Source organism: Phacochoerus africanus, chromosome 10 (assembly GCF_016906955.1).
Source record: "Phacochoerus africanus isolate WHEZ1 chromosome 10, ROS_Pafr_v1, whole genome shotgun sequence".
Taxonomy (NCBI): domain Eukaryota; kingdom Metazoa; phylum Chordata; class Mammalia; order Artiodactyla; family Suidae; genus Phacochoerus; species Phacochoerus africanus.
In genome coordinates, this window is record NC_062553.1 from 80,889,879 (window position 1) to 80,910,278 (window position 20,400).

Here is a 20,400-nt window from a genome sequence, read left to right on the forward strand (position 1 = left end):
TTGCTGTGGCTCTGGCGTAGGCCGGTGGCTACAGCTCCGATTCAACCCCTAGCCTGGGAACGTCCATATGCCGCGGGAGCGGCCCAAGAAATAGCAACAACAACAACAACAACAAAAGACAAAAAATAATAATAATAATAATCCAACAAACACACAAGTTCTCAAAAGAAGTCATGGCTCACTTCTATTAGCATCAGCATTATCTCCCAGGCTTCCACATCTGGGCCTGGCCAACTCGTGGTCCTGAATAAACCCACATATGATACATCGTCAGCAGAGGCTGGCCCACTCACCAAAGACGTCAGGCCAGCACCTCACGCTGGGGTCACAGGGGCCAGTAACTGCTCAAGGTCACAGAGGAACAAAGATGAGAAATCATGCAAGGGTGAGCCCAGGTCTAACCCCCATATAGCACTTCAGTGAAAGTCCCAAAGGGCTACTCCCCCGATTCCAAGCTGCCATCTCAATCAACTATTCCATGCCATGAACACGTGCTGAGGGTCCAGTGCCAGGTACTAAAGACACAACTATGAATGACCCAAGTGCAGCCCCTGCCCCGAGGAACCTCCCATCTCATGTGGACACATGAGTCAATGAGTAATTGCAAATCCTCAGCATTCCTCCCAACACAGAGAAGTGGTGCTGCGGTGAGGACTCAATCAGAGGAGATACAAGGAGAAATGTGCTCAGGGAGGGCTTCATCAAAGAAGTGACACTTAAGCTTCAATCTGAAAGATGAGGAGGACTGAGTGGTGCAAAGAGCAAGGGGAACTTCAGCCTGAAACCAGCAGAGGCAAAGGACCGAGGAGAAGAGTCAGAGGATCACAGGAAATAGCAAAAAGCCAGTGTGGCTGGGGCACAGAGAACAAGAAGTGAATAGACAGGTGAGAGAGGGAGGGGACCGGAATATGGGAGCCAGTGGGTCCAAGGAAAAGGTTATTTTATTGCGGGCATGATGGAAAAAGCCACTAAAGGGCTCTAAAAAAGGGATTACTACCATGGTCTTTTTACTTTTTGTTGGTTTGGGGTTTTTTGTCTTTTTTTTTTTTTAAACAAACCCTTGTGTCAAGGCCTGACTTCCAATAAATCGCAGCGAGGGAGCTGCTCTGCTACGTACGAAACCCCGACGCAGAAGCAGGTCGTCTATGAATGGTTTAGCACCAGGTTCCCCACGAACGTGTGGTGCGTGATGGGAAAGGCGGTGGCCGCACTTTCCGGCTGCCTACCATGGTCTTTTTAAAGACTATTCTGGCTCTTCTGAGAGAGCGAGAGAAACCTACCAGAAGTGAGGAAAATGGAAAGGAAAAAAACTAGTTAGGAAGCTTCCAGAGCAGTACAGGCAATAGATGATGGTGGCTTGGGAGTTCCTGTCGTGACTCAGCAGAAACAAAGCTGACTGGTATCCATGAGGATGAGGGTTCAATCCCTGGCCTCACTCGATGGGTTAAGAATCCAGTGTTTCTGTGAGCTGTGGTGTAGGTTGCAGATGTGGCTCAGATCTGGAGTTGCTGTGGCTATAGTATAGTCCGGCAGCTGCAGCTCCAATTTGACCCCTAGGTGGGGAACTTCCACATGCTGTGGGTATGGCCCTTAAAAAAAAAAAAAGAGAGAGAGAGAGATGATGATGGTAGTGGCTTAGAGTAAGGCACTGACAACAGAGAAGAGTCGACAGATTTGAGAGATTTGCAGGAGGAACCAAAGTAATTGGTGATGAACTGGATGTGGAAAAGGCAGGGGTTTCCGGGATCCCTCCCAGATTTCTGCCATGAGCTGCTGAATAGACAATGTCACTCTTTATTGAAATAGGAAAATTCCGAGGAAAAGCACCTGAGAACAAGCACCAAGGGGTCATGGTACCTCAGAGATGCTGGGAGACCATCAAAAGATGAATAAAACAAGCTGCCAGAGACAAGTGTCCACAGCCCGGGAAAGATGTCCGGATCGGAGATGTAAACTTGGCAGGTGTCAGCCAGGAGCTGATGTTGGGAGTCACAGAAGTGAAGGCGGATGCGGCGGAGCATGGAAAGGAGAGGTCCAGACCCAGCGCCGTCGGTCCGGAGAGGGATGGACAGGAGGAGAGAACCAGCAAGACTGGCAAGGAGCTAGTGGGATAAGGATCTGGCATTGCCACAGCTGTAGTACAGGTCGCAGCTGGGGCTCGGATCTGCTCCCTGGCCCAGGAACTCCATAGGATGCAGGGCAAAAAAAGAAAAAAAAACAAGGGTAGGGGGACAACAATTCTGGGGCACTAAAACCCCTGAGGAAGTCAGAAACAAGGGAGGGAGACGGAAGAGATTCAAAGGGCTCCACCAGCCAACAGAACAGGACGTAGAAATGCTCAGTGGACACCAGATGGGAACAGCGATAACATGGCTACACGCAGACCTCACCTAGTTCAAACCCCAAAACTTCGTTCTCTGGAGTCAACACTGTCCTGCACAAAAGCACCAGGCCACAGAGATTGCACATAAAGCCATCAGTCATCTGTCCTTCACTTGGAGATTTTGATACAGTATCTGACTGCCAAGCACTAGCCTTGGTGTAGGCAAAGAACAGTAGGGGTTTCTGTCTTACTGTTTGCAGGTCTTTAAGCACATGTCCCAAACTAGGAAAGAGGTAGCTGTGACAGACACCACTATTATCCAACTCTTTAATATAAAACGCTTTAGGAGTTCCTGGAGTGGCACAGCGGGAGGACACAGGTTCAATCCCTGGCCTCGCTCAGTGGGTTAAAGGATCCATCGTGGCCGTGAGCTGTGGTGTAGGTCGCAGGTGCAGCTCGGATCCCGCGTTGCTGTGGCTATGGTGTAGGCCAGGGGCTACAGCTCTGATTTGAACCCTAGGCTGAGAACCTTCATATGCTGCGAGTGTGGCCCAAAAAAGCAAAAAAAAAAAAAAAAAAGTTTAAAAAGTAAAATATGCTTTAATTAAAAATTGTTTAAAGTTCATTATCATTTTTCTTCTTTAACAAAGTCTGAGTATGTAACTTCTGAACTGAACCTTAAGCATTCTATCCAAGGACAAAATCACGAAGGAGCTGCTGAACACTAGCAACAAAGATAGTTTTTTCCTCTTTTTCTCAAAATAGAATGGAGACCCCATGAAATCCCTCAGTTCCTTTTATAATTTCACATAAGTATTACATAGTATCGGTTAGTAACAAGCATGAAGGAAGTTTCCTAATGCCAAAACATGAGTCTTCTTCCCCAGAGACAAAACCATACCAGTTCAGGGACTGCCCCTAAAACTACGGTCTTTTCTGATGGGGAAAGTTTCTGAATTTCAAAGAGACAGCTGAAGGAGTAATATGGAGAAAAGATTTCAAATACACATTAGAAATCAGATGATTTAGAGAGAGGGAGAAAGCAAATATAGAATGTAAATTTATAACCACATCTGTGAGACTACGGAACTATTTTTTCCCCCATTAGATACTTAAACCAGCTACACACACTCGAAGAGTTATAAAAACCCTTGGAAAGAATTTTGGATGGTTTTGCTTAGAAAGAGAATGCATCTACATAAACACAAAACATGTTCATGACTCAGGTGGCCTCACCTTAGAGCAGGGTTGAGCCAACTTGAGCTACAGAAGACCAGATGGTCAATAATTTAGGCTTTGAGCCAAACAGCCTCAGGTGGAACTAGTCAACTCTGCCACTGCAGCGACAAAGCCATCGTATCGATCGACGAATGAGGACAGCTTTGGTGCAACAAAATTTCCTTTACAAGAACGAGAGGCAAGATGGGTCTGGCCCATGGGCCAAGGCTGACTGAACCCTGCCTGAGAGAATCCTTCTGGGAATCACAGCATAAGGTGTTCTTACTTGTATCTGATTGTTTATGTGCTGAAACAGACATTTGCCTTATTTGCAGGGCACCAAAAGTTGGGTGGCAGGAAGGTGGAATGTTGGACGAGAGGAACACAGTTCAAGTAGCTCTCAGGCTAAAAAGGATTCAAAAGCAGTGCCACAGAGTTTGCCTGGAAAAGCAATCGACCAGGTTTCAGCACCAAAAGGCAAATGCTCAAGTGTAAAAGGTCTCTTAACAACAGTACAGGTCAAGTTAATGGTGGACTTAACATGGGCTTTAGGGTCTAAAAAAATCTGAGTTAAGTGCAAGTTCAGCATCAAGTCCAGTGGTCATCCATTGCCCGAGATGATCATGAACACAGACAAAGGTTCCCTGTATTGCTCAGATCCAAATAAGATACTCTATCAACTGTATCCTGTAAGCTCAGAACCTATCTCAACAGCATGGTTACATTCTAAGAGACACAGTCTCTAACTGGGTTAAGACAGGAATGTGAGGAGTTCCCGTTGTGGCGCAGTGGTTAACGAATCTGACTAGGAACCATGAGGTTGCAGGTTCGATCCCTGCCCTTGCTCAGTGGGTTAACGATCCGGCGTTGCCGTGAGCTGTGGTGTAGGTTGCAGATGCGGCTCGGATCCCGAGTTGCTATGGCTCTGGTGTAGGCCGGTAGCTACAGCTCCGATTCGACCCCCAGCCTGGGAACCTCCATATGCCCGGGGAGCAGCCCAAGAAATGCAAAAAGACCAAAAAAAAAAAAAAAAAAAGACAGGAATGTGAGATCAGAAGGCTAAAAATGGTTCAGGAAGAATAGGTTTAAAAAAAAAATGGTATTTGATTGGTTTGGGAAGAAAGAGAACATTTAGATGAACAAGATGAAAGCTGTCTTCAAACATTTACCATATGAGAGAAAAAAAAAAATCATTTAGATTTGCTTAAAAAGGACAAAACCAGGTCTGATGGGGAGAAGCCGAGAGCAGATCTGGGTTTGCCTTCAAGAGGAACTCAACAAGAACTACAACGGACCCACCAAGGCAGTGGGACCCGCCAGCTCCTTCCATACTACAAGCAGAAGCAACACGACCAAGTGTCCAGGACACAATCACAGATCCCTTCATTGAGAGGCTGGCCTGGGAACCCTCCAAGATCCTACCCAGCCGGAGGATCTCGGGACTCGGCATGCGGCATGTCAATGCCATGTGAGAGGCAGAAGCGTAAATTACATTTCAGTGAGGCTCAACAATGGCAAACCACAGGATCCATCAGAACCTCACAATCCAAAGTAAAAGAAGATGATTATTTTTTTCCTTTTTAGGGCCACACCTGCAGCTTATGACGTTTCCAGGATAGGGGTCGAACTGGAGCTGCAGCTGCAGGCCTACACTACAGCCACAGCAACACCAGATCTGAGCCCCGTCTTTGACCCGTGCCGCAGCTTGTGGCAACACTGGATCCTTGACCCACTGAGCGAGGCCAGGGATAAACCCATATCCTCATGGACACTATGGTGGGTTCTTAACCCCTGAGCCACAATGGGAACTCTGAACAAGATTATTATATAACAGTTCAGAGGATTCAATTTTTTCCCACTTGTCAGGTCTGACATTCCTTTTCGTAAGACATGTGGATATGAGAACTTAAATGTCTAAAACAGTAAGGAAAGGTAGGGTGGTATCTTTAGTACTCCTAGAGTTTAATCCAGAGCCGAGAATCTGTTGACAATATTCACTGACCAGGAGAGAACCAGACTCCACTACAGGGAAATTTCCCTACCGCTGGCGTTCAAAGGCCAAGTTCTGATGCACATTCTAACAAGAACGGAGCTTCAGACCAGAAACCCATATTCAGTAAAAAAGGCAACAAAGGCAGAACTACATCCCATATTTTTTAATATCTCAGTCTAGGTATAATAATGAACAAGCCAAGAGAAGCACAGCATCTTCTCAATCACTCAGCAGTAAGAAGGACAGCCTGAGGCTAATCAAACAGAAGGGATGATGGCCATTCCCCATGGCCCTTGTTATTTTAAGCCTGGATTCCAAGTATTCTTGACCCCAGAGGAATGCATGATCTGAAAGCAAAGGAGAGTTTCCACTATGTTCTCCCATGACCTTCCAGACATTCCCATCTCATTAAAGGGAAAACTCTACTTTCCAATTCCAATGTCAAGATTGGCGGCAAAAAAGCCCTTCTTCAGCAAAGATGTATTTCTTATTTGTCCTTGAAACAGAACCTTGAGAAAGGGTGCCAAGGAACTCTCAGGCTTATGTGGACATAAGGAATATTTTTCCCAAAGGAGCCCCTCAGGAAAAAAGGGACTTACCTTACATAAGAATTCTTACAGTCTCCCGAAGGAGCATTCTTGCCATACTATGATGAACAAAGAAGGGTTTGAGGAATCTGAGTCTAAAACATCCCCAATCACATCTAGTTTCGAGTGCTTAGAGATCATAGTCAGGGTTCCAAAAACAAGAAAAAGCTAAGAAATGTAAGAGATTAGGTATCATTCTAGAGATGACCTCCACTTTTTAAGTGTTCAGTAATTTTGTAAAGCTCACTCTGCAAGAACAAGAAGTATTTATACTCAGAAAGGCGTCAAAAGACATCTCAAGGATAAATTTTTTAAAGTGAGGCTGTCCAAGTGTGCTGTAAGGGGGCACTTGTGGCTTAAGATAAAATTTCCAATGAAAGCATCAGAAAGAGATTTTTTTTTTTGTCTTTTTGCCATTTCTTGGGCTGCTCTCCCAGCATATGGAGGTTCCCAGGCTAGGGGTCCAATCGGAGCTACCACTACTGGCCTACGCTACAGCCACAGCAATTCGGGATCCGAGCCGCATCTGCAACCTACACCACAGCTCACGGCCATGCCGGATCTTTAACCCCCTGAGCAAGGCCAGGGATCAAACCCACAACCTCATGGTTCCTAGTCGGATTCGTTAACCACTGAGCCATGTTGGGAACTCCCAGAAAGAGACTTAAAAGGGGCTGTATCTCAAGGAATTCAGACCGCTGTGGCCACAAAGAAAGCTGTGCTGAAAAATTCTGAATGTGTCTGTGATAGATATACTAATGTCAGGAGTTCCCACTGGGGCACAGTAGGTTAATGATCCAGCTCATCTCTGTGCTGTTGCCAGTTTGGTCCCCAGACTGGCGCAGTGGGTTAAGGATCTGGCATTGCTGCAGCTGTGGCATAAGCCACAGATACAGCTCAGATTTGATCCCTAGCCCAGGAACCTCCATATGTCATGATACGGCCAAAAAAGCAGAGAGAAACACACACACACACATGTCAAAACTATCGAGGGGTTTCCTGGTAATTCAGCAGGTTAAGGACTAGGCATTGTCACTGCTGTGGCTCAGGTTTGACCCCTGGCCCAGGAACTTACACATGCCATAGGCATGGCCAAAAAAAAAGCTGTCAAGAGCTGGAATAACTTTTTCATGAAGTAAATGGGGAAAATATTCCTAAAGTATACACTGATCATTTAATTGTAAATACAAACACACATGTAATCAACTAAATAATGAAATACACATCTGATTATCTAAAAGATACATATAGGAATACCTCAAAGTTTTTTTGTTTAAATCTTTTCATGGGAAAATGGTATTGCCTTACAACCAGGCATAAACTTTATAGGGAATGGATATCTGTCCTTTGGGGCTGCCCAGTCCTTGAAACTCCTTCCTATGTTTGAGGAATTCTCCTCCCAAACCGGGCAAAAGCACCTTCCACTATAAAAGCTGAAAATGACTAACGCTTATTTTCCCTGCCACCTTGCAGAAAGGAAGTGGCATGTGGCCAGGGCTCCATTAGTCAGATGCTACCACTACACCACAGCAATGCAGGATCTGAGCCACATCTGCAACCTACACAACAGCTCATGGCAATGCCAGATCCTTAACCCACTAAGCGAGGCCAGGGATCGAACCTGCGTCCTCACAGATGCTTGTCAGGTTCATTACTGCTGAGCCACAACGGAACTCCCATCAGGGACCTCTTGAGCCAAGGCTGCTTGTCAGAGGGCTCCAGAGTCCCCAGGAATGGGCTACTTTACTAGTCCTGCTGTGCTCACTCACCGGCTGGGGGCAGACACCAGAAGCATGGCCTTCACACTAACATAGCCATGGAACCTTACAGCAGCTGGGCCCTGTGATCGACTGCACTCCCTGCAGCAGGAGATCTGAGGGTACCTCGTGGCAGCCACCACGTCAAAGTCCGTTTTCCTTCCCTTACACAACCATGGCCACCAGTCTCTCCCCGGACATCTAACAGCTCCCATCACCACAGCTGCACATCACCACTGCAGTCCATTAAAGTCAACATGCCACTTATACTAAGACACTCCATTTTTATATACTATTAAGAAAAATTGCTGCCAATGACATCTTCGTTTAGTATCTTAACTCTCAGAACTTTTATATTTATTGTAAAAGCTCTTTGGCAGTAGGTATCTCTTTTTGCTGTTTGTTTTTTTGCCATTTCTTGGGCCGCTGCTGCGGCATATGGAAGTTCCCAGGCTGGGGGTCGAATCAGAGCTGTAGCTCCTGGCCTACACCAGAGTCACAGCAACGCAGGAACCGAGCCATGTCTGCAACCTACACCACAGCCCACGGCAACACCAGATCCTTAACCCACTGAGCAAGGCCAGGGATTGAACCTGCAACTTCATGGTTCCTAGTTGGATTTTTTAACCACTGCGCCACGACGGGAACTCTGGCAGTAGGTATCTTTTTATCAGGTATCCCTCTGGTGCACACATTCAAAAAGACAAGGAGCAAGACACATTTAACACATTTCCAAAGCTTCTTCAGAGTGCAGCTCTTCTGAATCACTTTCATCTCAGTCACCAACATCTGGTTTTCCCCACATATGCTTCCTCTGTGCCATCAAGAATCTGGGAGCTAGGTGCTCCCATTGTGGCTCAGAGGGTTAAGAACCTGACATAACATCTGTCAGGGTGCGAGTTTGATCCCTGGCCTCTCTCAGAGGGTTAAAGATCTGGCATTGCCACAAGCTGCAATGTCGGCCGTGGATATAGCTCAGAACTGGTGTTGCCTGCCTGTGGTGCAGACCTGCAGCTCCAACTCCAATTCAACCCCTAGCCCTGGAACTTCCATATGCCACAGTTAACAGCTGTAAAAAGAGAGAGAGAGAGAGAAAAAGATTCTTGGAGCTGCAGGATTTCTCTAAGGAGTGGTCCACTGTGGTCTCCAGGATCTTCTTCCAAGATGATGGAACCCAGTCTGTAGGAACTAATCCTGGCACTTCCATCTAGAACATCGCAAGGGCAGGTTTTCAAAACACCCCCACAATTCACATTTCATCCTTAAGTGGCCGTTAAGTGACCTGCTGATTGAAATACTGAGGCCAGGAGAATTCATAACCCAATTCACGTTTTCTCGTGACAGCTGCCTGGGGGATACACAGCCATCTCGCCCACACTCAGAGGTGGAAGGAGGGATGTTAAGTCTTACAAGGAGCTGAGAGGCAAGGAACAGTGTCCTTGGGAGACCGAGAGACAGACAGGACAAAGATTCTCTCTTCAGCTCTGTCACCAACTTGTTCCGTGATACAGATCAAATCATTCCACCTCACTGAGTTCTAGTTCCCACCCCCCTTTTTATAAAAGACGGGATACATGGAAGCTTCCCTCAGTTCTCCCTCAGCAATTTTGTTCTAGGAGCCACTTTTGAGTACTTCACAACACAGTCTGAATGAAAACATTTTCCTCGTGAAAAGTGTGGATATAGCTGAACTAACTCCCACTCAAGCAGTCAATTCTCTGGAAGGGACAGCTGACGGCAGGGGTTCGGCGGGGGTTACATTCTGGTGACCCCTGCTGGGGGGGGGTAGCCACGTCTGCTCTCTGCTCTTTCATGTTAGTATTAACTGGTTTATGGTAAGAGTCAGCCGCTTCCCCAGAAGCAGAGACCAAGGCCAAGGAGGTGAAATACAGGAAACATTAAGTTTCAATGAGGAAGCAGCATCTGACAATGACAAGGCTGCGAGGTCATGGATGACAGTGAGTCACCAATGACAAAGACACCGAGTCACGAGCCAGGTCTCACACACAAAGGATCAGGAAGGAACCCAGGCTGCCTGCTCATGACATTTGCCCATCGTAGAATTCTGATCTGACTTAGTCCCGATTGTAACCTCTACAGCCTCTAGAGGATTCTAGGTCAAGAAAATCCCAACCTCCACAAAGTGCATCCCTGAAAACCAGGCTTTACAATGACATCTGCATCAGACTGAATTAAAACACGCTTACTAGAAAAACAATGGTGTCCAATTGTAAAGGTCAGTGCCGAGGAGAAAAATTCTTCATAAATTTAGATCCTTGACAGCTTTGAAACTAAACTGAGAAATGCTTTTATCAATAGGATTTTTCCCCATCTGAATGTGCCTGCCAACAGAGTAGGGGAAAAAAAAACCTTGTTGCTTTACCTGTAAATGATTTAAAAAGATAATCCACAGAAGAGGAGAAAATCTTTGCAAACAATACATCTGACGAGGGCTTAGTCTCCAAAATATGCAAACAACTCATATAACTCAACAACAAAAATCCAAACAACCCACTCAAAAAACGGGCAGAAGACCTAAATAGACATTTCTCCAAAGAAGACATACGGATGGCCAACAGGCCCATGAAAAAATGCTCAACATCACTAATTATTAGAGAAGTGCAAATCAAAACTACAATGAGGTACCACCTCAGATTTGTCAGAATGTCCATCATTAATACGTCTATAAACAACAAATGCTGAAGAGGGTGTGGCGAAAAGGCAATACTCCTACACCATTGGTGGAAATGTAAACTGGTACCACCACTATGGAAAAGAGTATGGCGGTCCCCCAGAAAACTAAATATAGAACTACCATATGACCCAGCAATCCCACTCTTAGGCATATATCCAGACAAAATTATAATTCAAGATACACGCATCCCTATGTTCACTGCAGCACTATTCACAACAGTCAAGTCATGGAAACAACCTAAATGGCCACCAACAGATGAATGGATTAAGAAGAAGCAGTACATATGCACAACGGGATATACTCAGTCATAAAAAAGAACAAAATAATGCCATTGGCAGCTACACAGATGCAACTAGAGATTCTCATACTAAGTGAAATAAGTCAGAAAGAGAAAGACAAATACCGTATGATATCGCTTATATGTGGAGCCTAAAATATGGCACAAATGAAACTATCTCCAAAACAGAAACAGGAGTTCCCGACGTCTTGCAGAGGAAAGGCAAGGCAATCCGACGCGGAACCATGAGGTTGCAGGTTTGATCCGTGGCCTCGTTCAGTGTGTGAAGGATCTGGCATTGCCGTGAGCTGTGATGTAGGTCTCAGACATGGCTCGGATCCTGCATTGCTATGGCTGTGGCATAGGCCAGCAGCTGCAGCTCCAATTTGACCCCTAGCCTGGGAGCTTCCATATGCTGCAGGTACAGCCCTTTAAAAAAAAAAAAAAAAAAGGCAGTTTATAGACTTTCCAACTTTCAGACAGATCTTTCAACATTCAGACATAGCTCAAAGACCATGAAAGCCAGTAGAGATTTCACTGGCACCCGAGGCCAGAGGCTCTGATGTAGGGATATAGGAACCTGAATGGCTTATTAGAACACAGCCTGGTGGACCCACCCTAGAGCTCCTGACTCAGTAGGTCTGGGTTGCAGCCCAAGAGTCTTCATTTCTAACATGCTCCCAGGTGATGCTGTTGCTGGTCCAGGGACCCAGCTTTGAGAACCACTGCCCTAAGGTGTACCAAAGAAAGAATATCATGAAAATTCATCCCAAGAGGTAAAAGATACTTAATTCATTTTAACCAATCTATATTATTCTAATAATACCGTGAAGCATTTTTGAAATTAAAAAAATTTAAAAAGCTAGAGTTCTTGTTGTGGCACAGCAGAATCAAATCTGACTCGTATCTATGAGGATGCAGCTTTGCTCCTGACTTCAATCAGTGGGTCAGGGTTCGGGCATGGCTGTGGCATAGGCCGGCGGCTGCAGCTTCGATTCGACCCCCAGCCTGGGAACCTCCACATGCCGCAGGCGTGGCCCTGAAAAAGCAAAAAAAAAAAAAAAATCATAGAGAGTTTGAAACAAAAATCAGTGTCAAAAACCCCCAAAGATCTAGAAATCGGTCAATCCAATGCTTCTGTAAGATCCTTGAGGCAATGAAAGAATAATGAGGACAAGTGAGTCAAATCAGACAAGGGCTGAGAAAACACCCATTGCATCTTGCCCGTAACCACCTAAACTGGTAACAAAAGCCTGCGGTCCTCAGCAGCCTAGTGTCTTTACTGCTCTGGGCTAAGCACCCAGCAAGCGCTCCCTGGACCAGTGTTTTCACAGGAGTGAAATCTGTCATGGGGGAAAACAAGAGAGGCCAAAAAAAAAATTTTTTTTTAAATAAAATAAAATTAAAAAAAGGTCTCCAAAGCCTAAGAAGTCTGTGTACACACAGGGTTTCCTAGCTCAAAAGGGGAAGAGGCGTTCCCATCATGGCTCAGTGGTTAATGAACCCAACTAGTATCCATGAGGACTCGGGTTCAATCCCTGGCCTCGCTCAGTAGGTTAAGGATCTGGTGTAGGTCACAGCCGCGGCTCGGATCCTACATGGCTATGGCTGTGGTGTAGGCCGGCAGCTGTAGTTCCAATTGGACCCCTAGCCTGGGAACCTCCATGTGCCGCAGGTGTGGCCCTAAAAAGACCCCCCCCCCAAAAAAAAAAGAGGGGAAGGAAAGCAGCTGGGGGCCATGCACCCCCTCGGTCTGCTGGCCCGACCAGCCATCCCCCAGCCCCTCTGGATGAGAGGGAGGCGCCTTTTGTGTACCATCCTCCACGCTCTTCCTTCTCTCTCCCCTTTTCCTGAAGTTTCCCTCCATCTCTGGACCTCACACGACTGGCCCTGATTTGTCAGAACCTGCACAAACTGAGAGTCACAGCTTTGTAACAGTCAAAAATGGAAAGAAAGACCGGAGGAGAGGGCCCATGTGGGAGAAGTAAATGCAACATGAAGGGCTTTCCAAAGAACACCATAAACATAACAGCACTATTTTAAAAGCCCTTAGATTCCTGGACAGCTGCCCACCTCAGATAAGTACGGCATGTCCAGCCACGCGGCGAGAACATCTCGGGAATTCTGGCAGGGAAACACCACACAGGCCTTTCCTCAGGGGACAGGCATGGAAGCCACACAGCCATTTTGGCCACCAAATGCACCCGGATCCCCACCTCAAGTCACACACTCTCACAGTCAAGGTTGGCAGCATTACCAAGAAAAACTACTCACTTGAAAAACGCTATCCTGGGAAAGGCAACATTGACCTTTTCAAGGTCATGGCACATCCACTCACAGAGATGTGATTTTCAGGCCTGGAGGGAAACCCCGACTTCCTCGATGGGGCTTCTCTCCACCTTCCAACAATCATTGTAAGAGCTACAGAACTGGACACTAGTGTGGGGCGGTGGGGAGATGCAAACCCAGCCCTCGCTCTTTCCCAAATTCAATCTGTTTTCCCTGTAGGAAGAAACCAGGCTTTCACGTCCATCTTTCCTTCCCTGGTTAACTCTGATGTGTCAATTCAGGCCAGAAACGATGCCTAGAAAGTGCCTTGTCCAAATTCCCCAATAATTAATACCACCACAAAGCCCACTTCTGGCAACCTCCTCCCCAGTGGACAGTCAACCACTCAGGGTAGGAATTATGCCTTTGTCCTGACAGCACTTGGGTTAGTTGAACTATGTATACATAACCAGCCTAGTGAGTTTAGAGAGATGTGAATATATACACCCAGTGGCTCGAAACCAACAAAGAAGGTCTTCCTGATTGTTGAGCATCCAGACTCATGTCTTTATCCCTTGAAGCCCAAAGTCCTACATTTGAACATTTATTTAGGAAATGAAAGCCTTTAAAAAAAAAAAATGGCATTAGTCTTTGCCTTCTCAAACACACATTACATACATATTTTAAATGTTTTAATAGTCTTCAGGGAGAAGCATTGTTTTGGCTATGCCCATGGCATGTGTTCCAGGACCAGGGATAGAACCCATGACTCAGCCTTGATTATGCATATCTAATTATTATGCTGCACCATCACTTAATTTAGGACATCAGGACATACTGAGCACTTTTAAAGATTAAGTGACAGCTAAGATTTTGTTAAACTCTTAGTACCAATTTGAGAATATTTCTACTTTTATAGCTGTCACTTTGCATTCCTTTTTTAGGAGGTGGCCTTTAACATGTTTTTGTTATGTAACAATTCGAAGTAAAATAAGACTTTTGGAGTTCCCATCGTGGCGCAGTGGTTAACGAATCCGACTAGGAACCATGAGGTTGCGGGTTCGATCCCTGGCCTTGCTCAGTGGATTAATGATCTGGCTTTGCCGTGAGCTGTGGTGTAGGTTTTAGCCACGGCTTGGATCCTGCATTGCTGTGGCTCTGGCGTAGGCCGTTGGCTACAGCTCTGATTTGACCCCTAGCCTGGGAACCTCCATATGCCGCAGGAGCGGCCCAAGAAATAGCAAAAAGACAAAAAAAAAAAAAAGGACTTTTTACAAGTTCTCAGAAAGCACTGACATCCATTTTAGCTCCTTAAAAATCTTCCTTATCTCCTAGTCACTGGGTTGAGGGGTATGGGCTTGAAAAACTATACAAAAGCCCCCCTCTGCATCTCTGTCCCACAGATTCCAGTTCAAATACCACTTCTTCCATGATGTCTTTCCCAAGAAACACAGGCTTAGCAACGCATCACTCCAGGCAGCCCCACCCTAGCATCCTGTTTAGCACTTAGCAGAACATATTTTAATTTGCTTTTCACAGTTACTCTCCAAGACCACACTGGGCACTTCCTGAAAGAGGTATCTTTTCTTATTCAAAGTTTCAGGCTGTAAAGTATCAAAGATCCTTTTCTACTAACTGTTCAAGGATATCTGATAAAACCAAAGCAGCCATAAGGATGCCATGCAATTTTCCAAGGTTTAAAAAAAAAAAAAAAGCGATCACTGATTATCAAGATTAGACAGAAGCACCCACATAACATTAATATGGATTAAATGTCTGGGTTTTTTCACTTTTATTATTAATTTTATTACTAAAACTTGCTGAAAACTCAAGAAGGCATACTATTGTAAAGGTCTTTTATAATTAACGGAAGAAACTCAGGAATTCCTATCAAAGGGGTAAAGGAAGAAAGAAAAACCTAAAAATAAAAAGAAACTTGAAGGAGTTCCCACTGCGGTGCACTGGGTTAAGAATCTGACTGCAGCAGCTCGGGTCACTGTGGAGGCATGGGTTTGATCCCCAGCCTGGGGTAGTGGGTTAAAGGATCTGATGCTGGCACAGGTGTGGCTTGGATTCATACCCTGGTGGAGGAACTTCCAGGTGCCATAGGTGCGACCATTAAAAAAAAAGAGAAAGAGAGAGAGAGGGAGACTTTAGAAACTTAGGAATCAAATGCAAGATGTTTGGATGCAAATTCAAGCAAACCAATGATTCCTGGAGGTTGGAGGGAGAAGGAAAGACAAAAAGTAAGTGAATATCGGGGCGGGGGGGGGGGGGGGGGAAACAGGGGGATGAAATGGCCTAATTCTTTGTAATCTCAAGGAATTATTGTTTATTTGTTTACAGGAGTGACAGGGATATTGTGGTTTGAAAAGAGTTATCTTTTAAGAGTTACAGACTAAAGTATTCATGGATAAAACAACAGAATGCTGGGCTTTCTGTCAGGGTGATGGAGGCGGGTAGTGAGGAGCCCAGGAGAAACCGGTCACATGCACATTGAAAGCAAATGTTGTCTACCTGTAGTTTAATTACAGTTTCTTCTCTTTTAGCATGTGCTCAAGATTTTCTACCATGAAAAGTTAAAACAATAATTTTTTCTTTTTGTCTTTTAAGGGCCGCACCCACAGCATATGGAAGTTCCCAGGCTAGGGGTCAAATCAGAGCTACAGCTGCTGGTCTATGCCACAGCCACAGCAACACAGGATTTGGGCTGTGTCTGCAATCCACACCACAGCTCATAGCAATGCCAGAGCCTTAACCCACTGAGTGAGGCCAGGGATCAACCCTGAGTCCTCATGGATGCTAGTCAGATTTGTTTCCACCGAGCCACGATGGTAACTCCAAAACAATGATTCTTTAAAAGCATCCGGTAAAAAAAAAAAAAAAAAAATCTGTGGAGTTCTGGTCGTGGCTCAGTGGAAATGAGTCTGACTAGCATCCATGAGGATACAGGTTCAATCCCTGGCCTCATTCAGTGGGTTAAGGATCCAGCATTGCCATGAGCTGTGATGTAGGTTGCAGATGCAGCTCTGATTTGACCCCTAACTCTGGGAACTTTCATATGCCCCTAAAAAGCAAAAAAAAAAAAAAAAAAAAAAAAGCATCAGGTGTCCTGTTCATTCAATGGTTGGTGGTAGCTGCTCTGCACTGCCTTCTAGCTTTGGAGAGCAACCTGCTGTCCAGCATGAATGGCCATTCCCACAAATGGGCTACAACATGCTGTCCCACTCCTTTCTAAGATTCACGGCCTTATACAGACAACACCCTATTCCGACGTCTATCCTGCACCGCAAACCCAGCCCTGCCACCCTCATTCTGCCTAAAACAGAAACCCTATCAACCCCCATCACAGCTGAAGATTAAATCAGTAGGTCAGCTGACCACAGCTCTGAGAACCATACTTTTCTTTATCAGACAGCCGGGGGTTAAGACCACATTCCAGCTTTTCTGACCCAGCCAATTCATCTCTAAGGCACACAAAATCAGAAATATAGTTGTCCCGCAGTAACTGGCGGGGCCTGTTCCAGGACCCCCATTGATAGATACCAAAATCTGAGGATGCTCAAATCCCTTTTATAAAATAGCGTAGCATTTGAACATAACCTATGCACATGCTCCCACATACTTTAAATCATCTCTAGGTTACTGACCACACATAATACAGGCAGAACTCAGAGTTACTACAGGTTCAGTTCCAGACCACTGCAATAAAGTGAGTGTCGCAATGCACAAGAATCTTAATTTTAAAAATACTTTACAGCTAAATAATGCTCATCATCATCTGAGCTTTCAGTGAGCTGTGATTTCTCCGCAACAGTTACATCCAAGATCACTGATCACAGGTCACCACAGCAAATACAACAACAATGAAAAAGTCTGAGCTATCACAAGAATTACCAAAGTGTGAACAGAAACAAAAAGTGAACAAATGTTGTGGAAAAAGTGATGCCTAAAGACTTGCTTGAGGGAGTTCCTGTCGTGGCTCAGTGGTAACAAACCTGACTAGTATCCAAGAGGATGTGGATTCCATCTCTGGCCCCGATCAGTGGGTTAAGGATCTGGCATTGCCATGAGCTATGGTGGAGGTCACATGTGGCTTGGATCCCGAGTTACTGTGGCTGTGACGTAGGCTGGTACTGTAGCTTCGATTTGACCCCTAGCCTGGGCACTTCCATACGCCATGGGTACGGCCCTAAAAAAGACTTGCTTGACACAGGGTTGTCATGAACCTTCAATGTGTTAAAAAATAAAACAAAATACAATGAAATAAGGTATGCATGAACATAAACATTGTAAACACCACGTAAGTAGTTGTAAACAGTGTAAACAAACACTAGGTAAACAATTGTCAGCCTCTAGCAAATTCAAGTTTTGCTTTTTGGAACTTTCTGGAATTTTTTTTTTCCAAATATTTTCAATCCACAGGAGTTCCCAACATGGCTCAGTGGTTAACGAACCTGACTAGCATCCATGAGGACGTGGGTTTGATCCCTGGCCTTGCTCAGTGGGTTAAGGATCCGGCATTGCCGTGAGCTGTTTTGTAGGTTGGAGATGCGGCTCAGATTCACATTGCTGTGGCTATGGTGTAAGCTGGCAGCAACAGCTCAGATTCGACCCCTAGCCTGGGAACCTCCAAAAAAAAGGCAAAATGTTGTCAATTCACAGATGCAGAATCTGCAGATACAGAGGGCCAGTTATAAAATATTACTCGGTGTTTCTATAGAGCTAAACTTCAGCACTGCTCTGCCTGAAACGCTCCTCCCTCAGATACCAAATATAATACACCTCATAGTTCTCCACTGCACAGGCCTTCCTTGCCCTCACCTCTCTAGATTAACAGTGTCCACCCCACTCCCTGGCTCCTTGCCCTTCTCAATTTCATTCTGTAGCACTTATTACTACAAAATATATAAATGCGTCGCCTATTTGTTTATTTATCACCTCCCCTTTAGGGGCTTTGCTCTGTGTGCTCAACAGTAACCACAACATAAAAGGAAATTCAAAATATATATGGGCGGAATGCTCAGGGTCCCAGAAAAATCCAAGTATCAAAGAGGACGGAGAACACAAAGTTGATGCTATCCACATAAACAACACGCACGGTCCATCACCACCTGCTCACGCCACCCACTTCATGCAATAGAAGAGTGACTCTGTGGCACTACTTTTAGCCACTCTCACATTTAGATTCTCCTAAATAGCTGAGGTGACCACAGGAGTACCTGAATAATGATGGCTGCATATGTCAACCTGTGGCAGGAAAACCTAATCCGAGCACAAGACCTTCACATGCCGTCTACAGTAGTTCGCATACACACGAGCCATCTCAGCATTTAGATGCAATGTTCATTCCATGAGGGCTTTCAGAAGCCATAGGTCTCAGGAGTTCCCACTGTGGCTCAGCAGTAACGAACCCGACTGGTATCCATGAGGACTAGGGTTCGATCCCCCGGTCCTGCTCAGTGGGTTAAGGATCCGACATCGCCATGAGCTGCAGTGTAGGTCAAAGATGCAGCTCAGATCTGGTGTTTCTGTGGCTGTGGTGTAGGCCAGCAGCTACAGGTCCGATTAAACCCCTAGCCTGGGAACTGCCATATGCTGCGGGTGCAGCCCTAAAAAAGACCAAAAAAAAGCAAAAGAAGAAGAGGGCACAGGTCTTTGTTAGTTTTAAATCAACACAAATGCTTTCTTCCTACTTCTCGCACGGCAACTCTACCAGCTAGAAATCCCCATCAGCCACCAGCCACCACTCAGGTTAGAGCAACATCTCAGAAGCTGACCCCAAAGGCGGATGGTTCAGAGCTCTACCTCTGGCCTGTTCCAGCTCTACCTCTCAGCTGTCACATGTTCCTGGGCAGGGGGCTACACCTCAGTTTCCTCATTTGTAAATTAGGGGGCAATCACCAAGTCAGCTTCATAGGGCTGACATGAGAATTCAATGACTTAATACCAGGTGAACAGCTTAGACCAGTACCACGCTCAGAGTAGCTTCATGATCTGAGCTGTCATGTTCATGATCATTACTAGGACATGTGAACCCTCATGCACTTAGACCTCAGCGTGATTCTAGGAAGTATTCATTCTCAACAACACAGGACCATAGTTTATCTTTTTTTTTTTTTAAGCATAGAAAAACTGGTAAAAATAGTGTGTCATAATCCAATGGCAATTCTGCTGTAAATCTTTGTTGAATCAATGAGTATCAGGAGGGAAATGCAAGCTTTTAATAAAGGTGGGTAAATATTACTCAATACCTTCAAAGTTCAAGTTAAATAAGATCATCTACTCTGTGCACTCAGGGTAGCATCAGGCACATGGAGAGCACTCAACAGAGGGTAGGTACTATTATTACTGTTGTGATCATGAACCTCAAGGCAAAGTGGGATTTTAAAGACTTCCAGGCCTGAGTTCTCTCCCTCTCCACACAGCCTAGAAATCTATTGAAGTATGAGTCAGGCTCCAGCATCTCCCTGCTGTCCCCTGCCTCTCCATAAGCTTTTCTGCTTTTGACGTCTTAATGACTTGACTCAAGTCCAAGTGCAAACCAACTATACTTTAATTCCAAACAGTAAATTAAAAGAAATGAAAACCTGGAGTTCCCTGATGCCTCAGTAGGTTGTGGATCCAGTGCTGTCACTGCTGGGGCTCTGGTTACTACTGTGGCACGGGTTCAAGCCCTGGCCTGGGAACTTCTGCATGCTGCAGGGACAGCCAAAACGATTTTGTTTTTAATTTAAAAAAATAGGAGTTCCCTTGGGGTACACTGGGTTAAGGATCCAGCTTTGTTACTGCAGCAGCTTGGGTCACTGTTGTGGCATAGGTTCAATCCTTGGCCCAGGAACTTCCATGAGCCATGGGCACAGCCAATCAATCAATCAGTCAATGCAAGTCCTCTAGGGCTAACTCAGATCTAGAAAGCACTGGTATGGCTCAACGCACTCTTACAGAGGATGACACAGGGCCCTGGTCTAGAGGTCCACACCTGTCCAAGGTCTCATTACAGTCCCCAGAGGGGAACTAGAAGTCCAGGCTCCCAAGACCTCACCCAGAGCTCTTTCCATTACCAGGTACCACTTCATCCACAGATAAATGCACCAAAATTTCTACCAGAACCAACTTCTAAGCCCAGACTTCCCCCCACTTAAAGACACACTTGTGAATTTATACTCCACAACTCACCATAATTTCTCTTTGTTCTTCCAGATTCTTCAAAAAGTTTGAAAATTCCCGTAAGGAAGCATCTGTAAGGAGGAAGGAATGGTTATTTCGTGGCCAAAGCAAC

General features: G+C 45.5%; 1 protein-coding gene across 1 annotated transcript in view; it reads right to left on the reverse strand.

Annotated features, from left to right (window-relative positions):
* Positions 1 to 20,400, reverse strand: part of ARHGAP10 (Rho GTPase activating protein 10) — a 370,863-nt gene that overhangs the window by 255,391 nt on the left and 95,072 nt on the right. Inside the window, exon 3 of the mRNA XM_047799118.1 lies at positions 20,298 to 20,359. Coding sequence (XP_047655074.1) covers positions 20,298 to 20,359 — 62 coding nt within the window. The remainder of the gene's footprint in view (positions 1 to 20,297; positions 20,360 to 20,400) is intronic.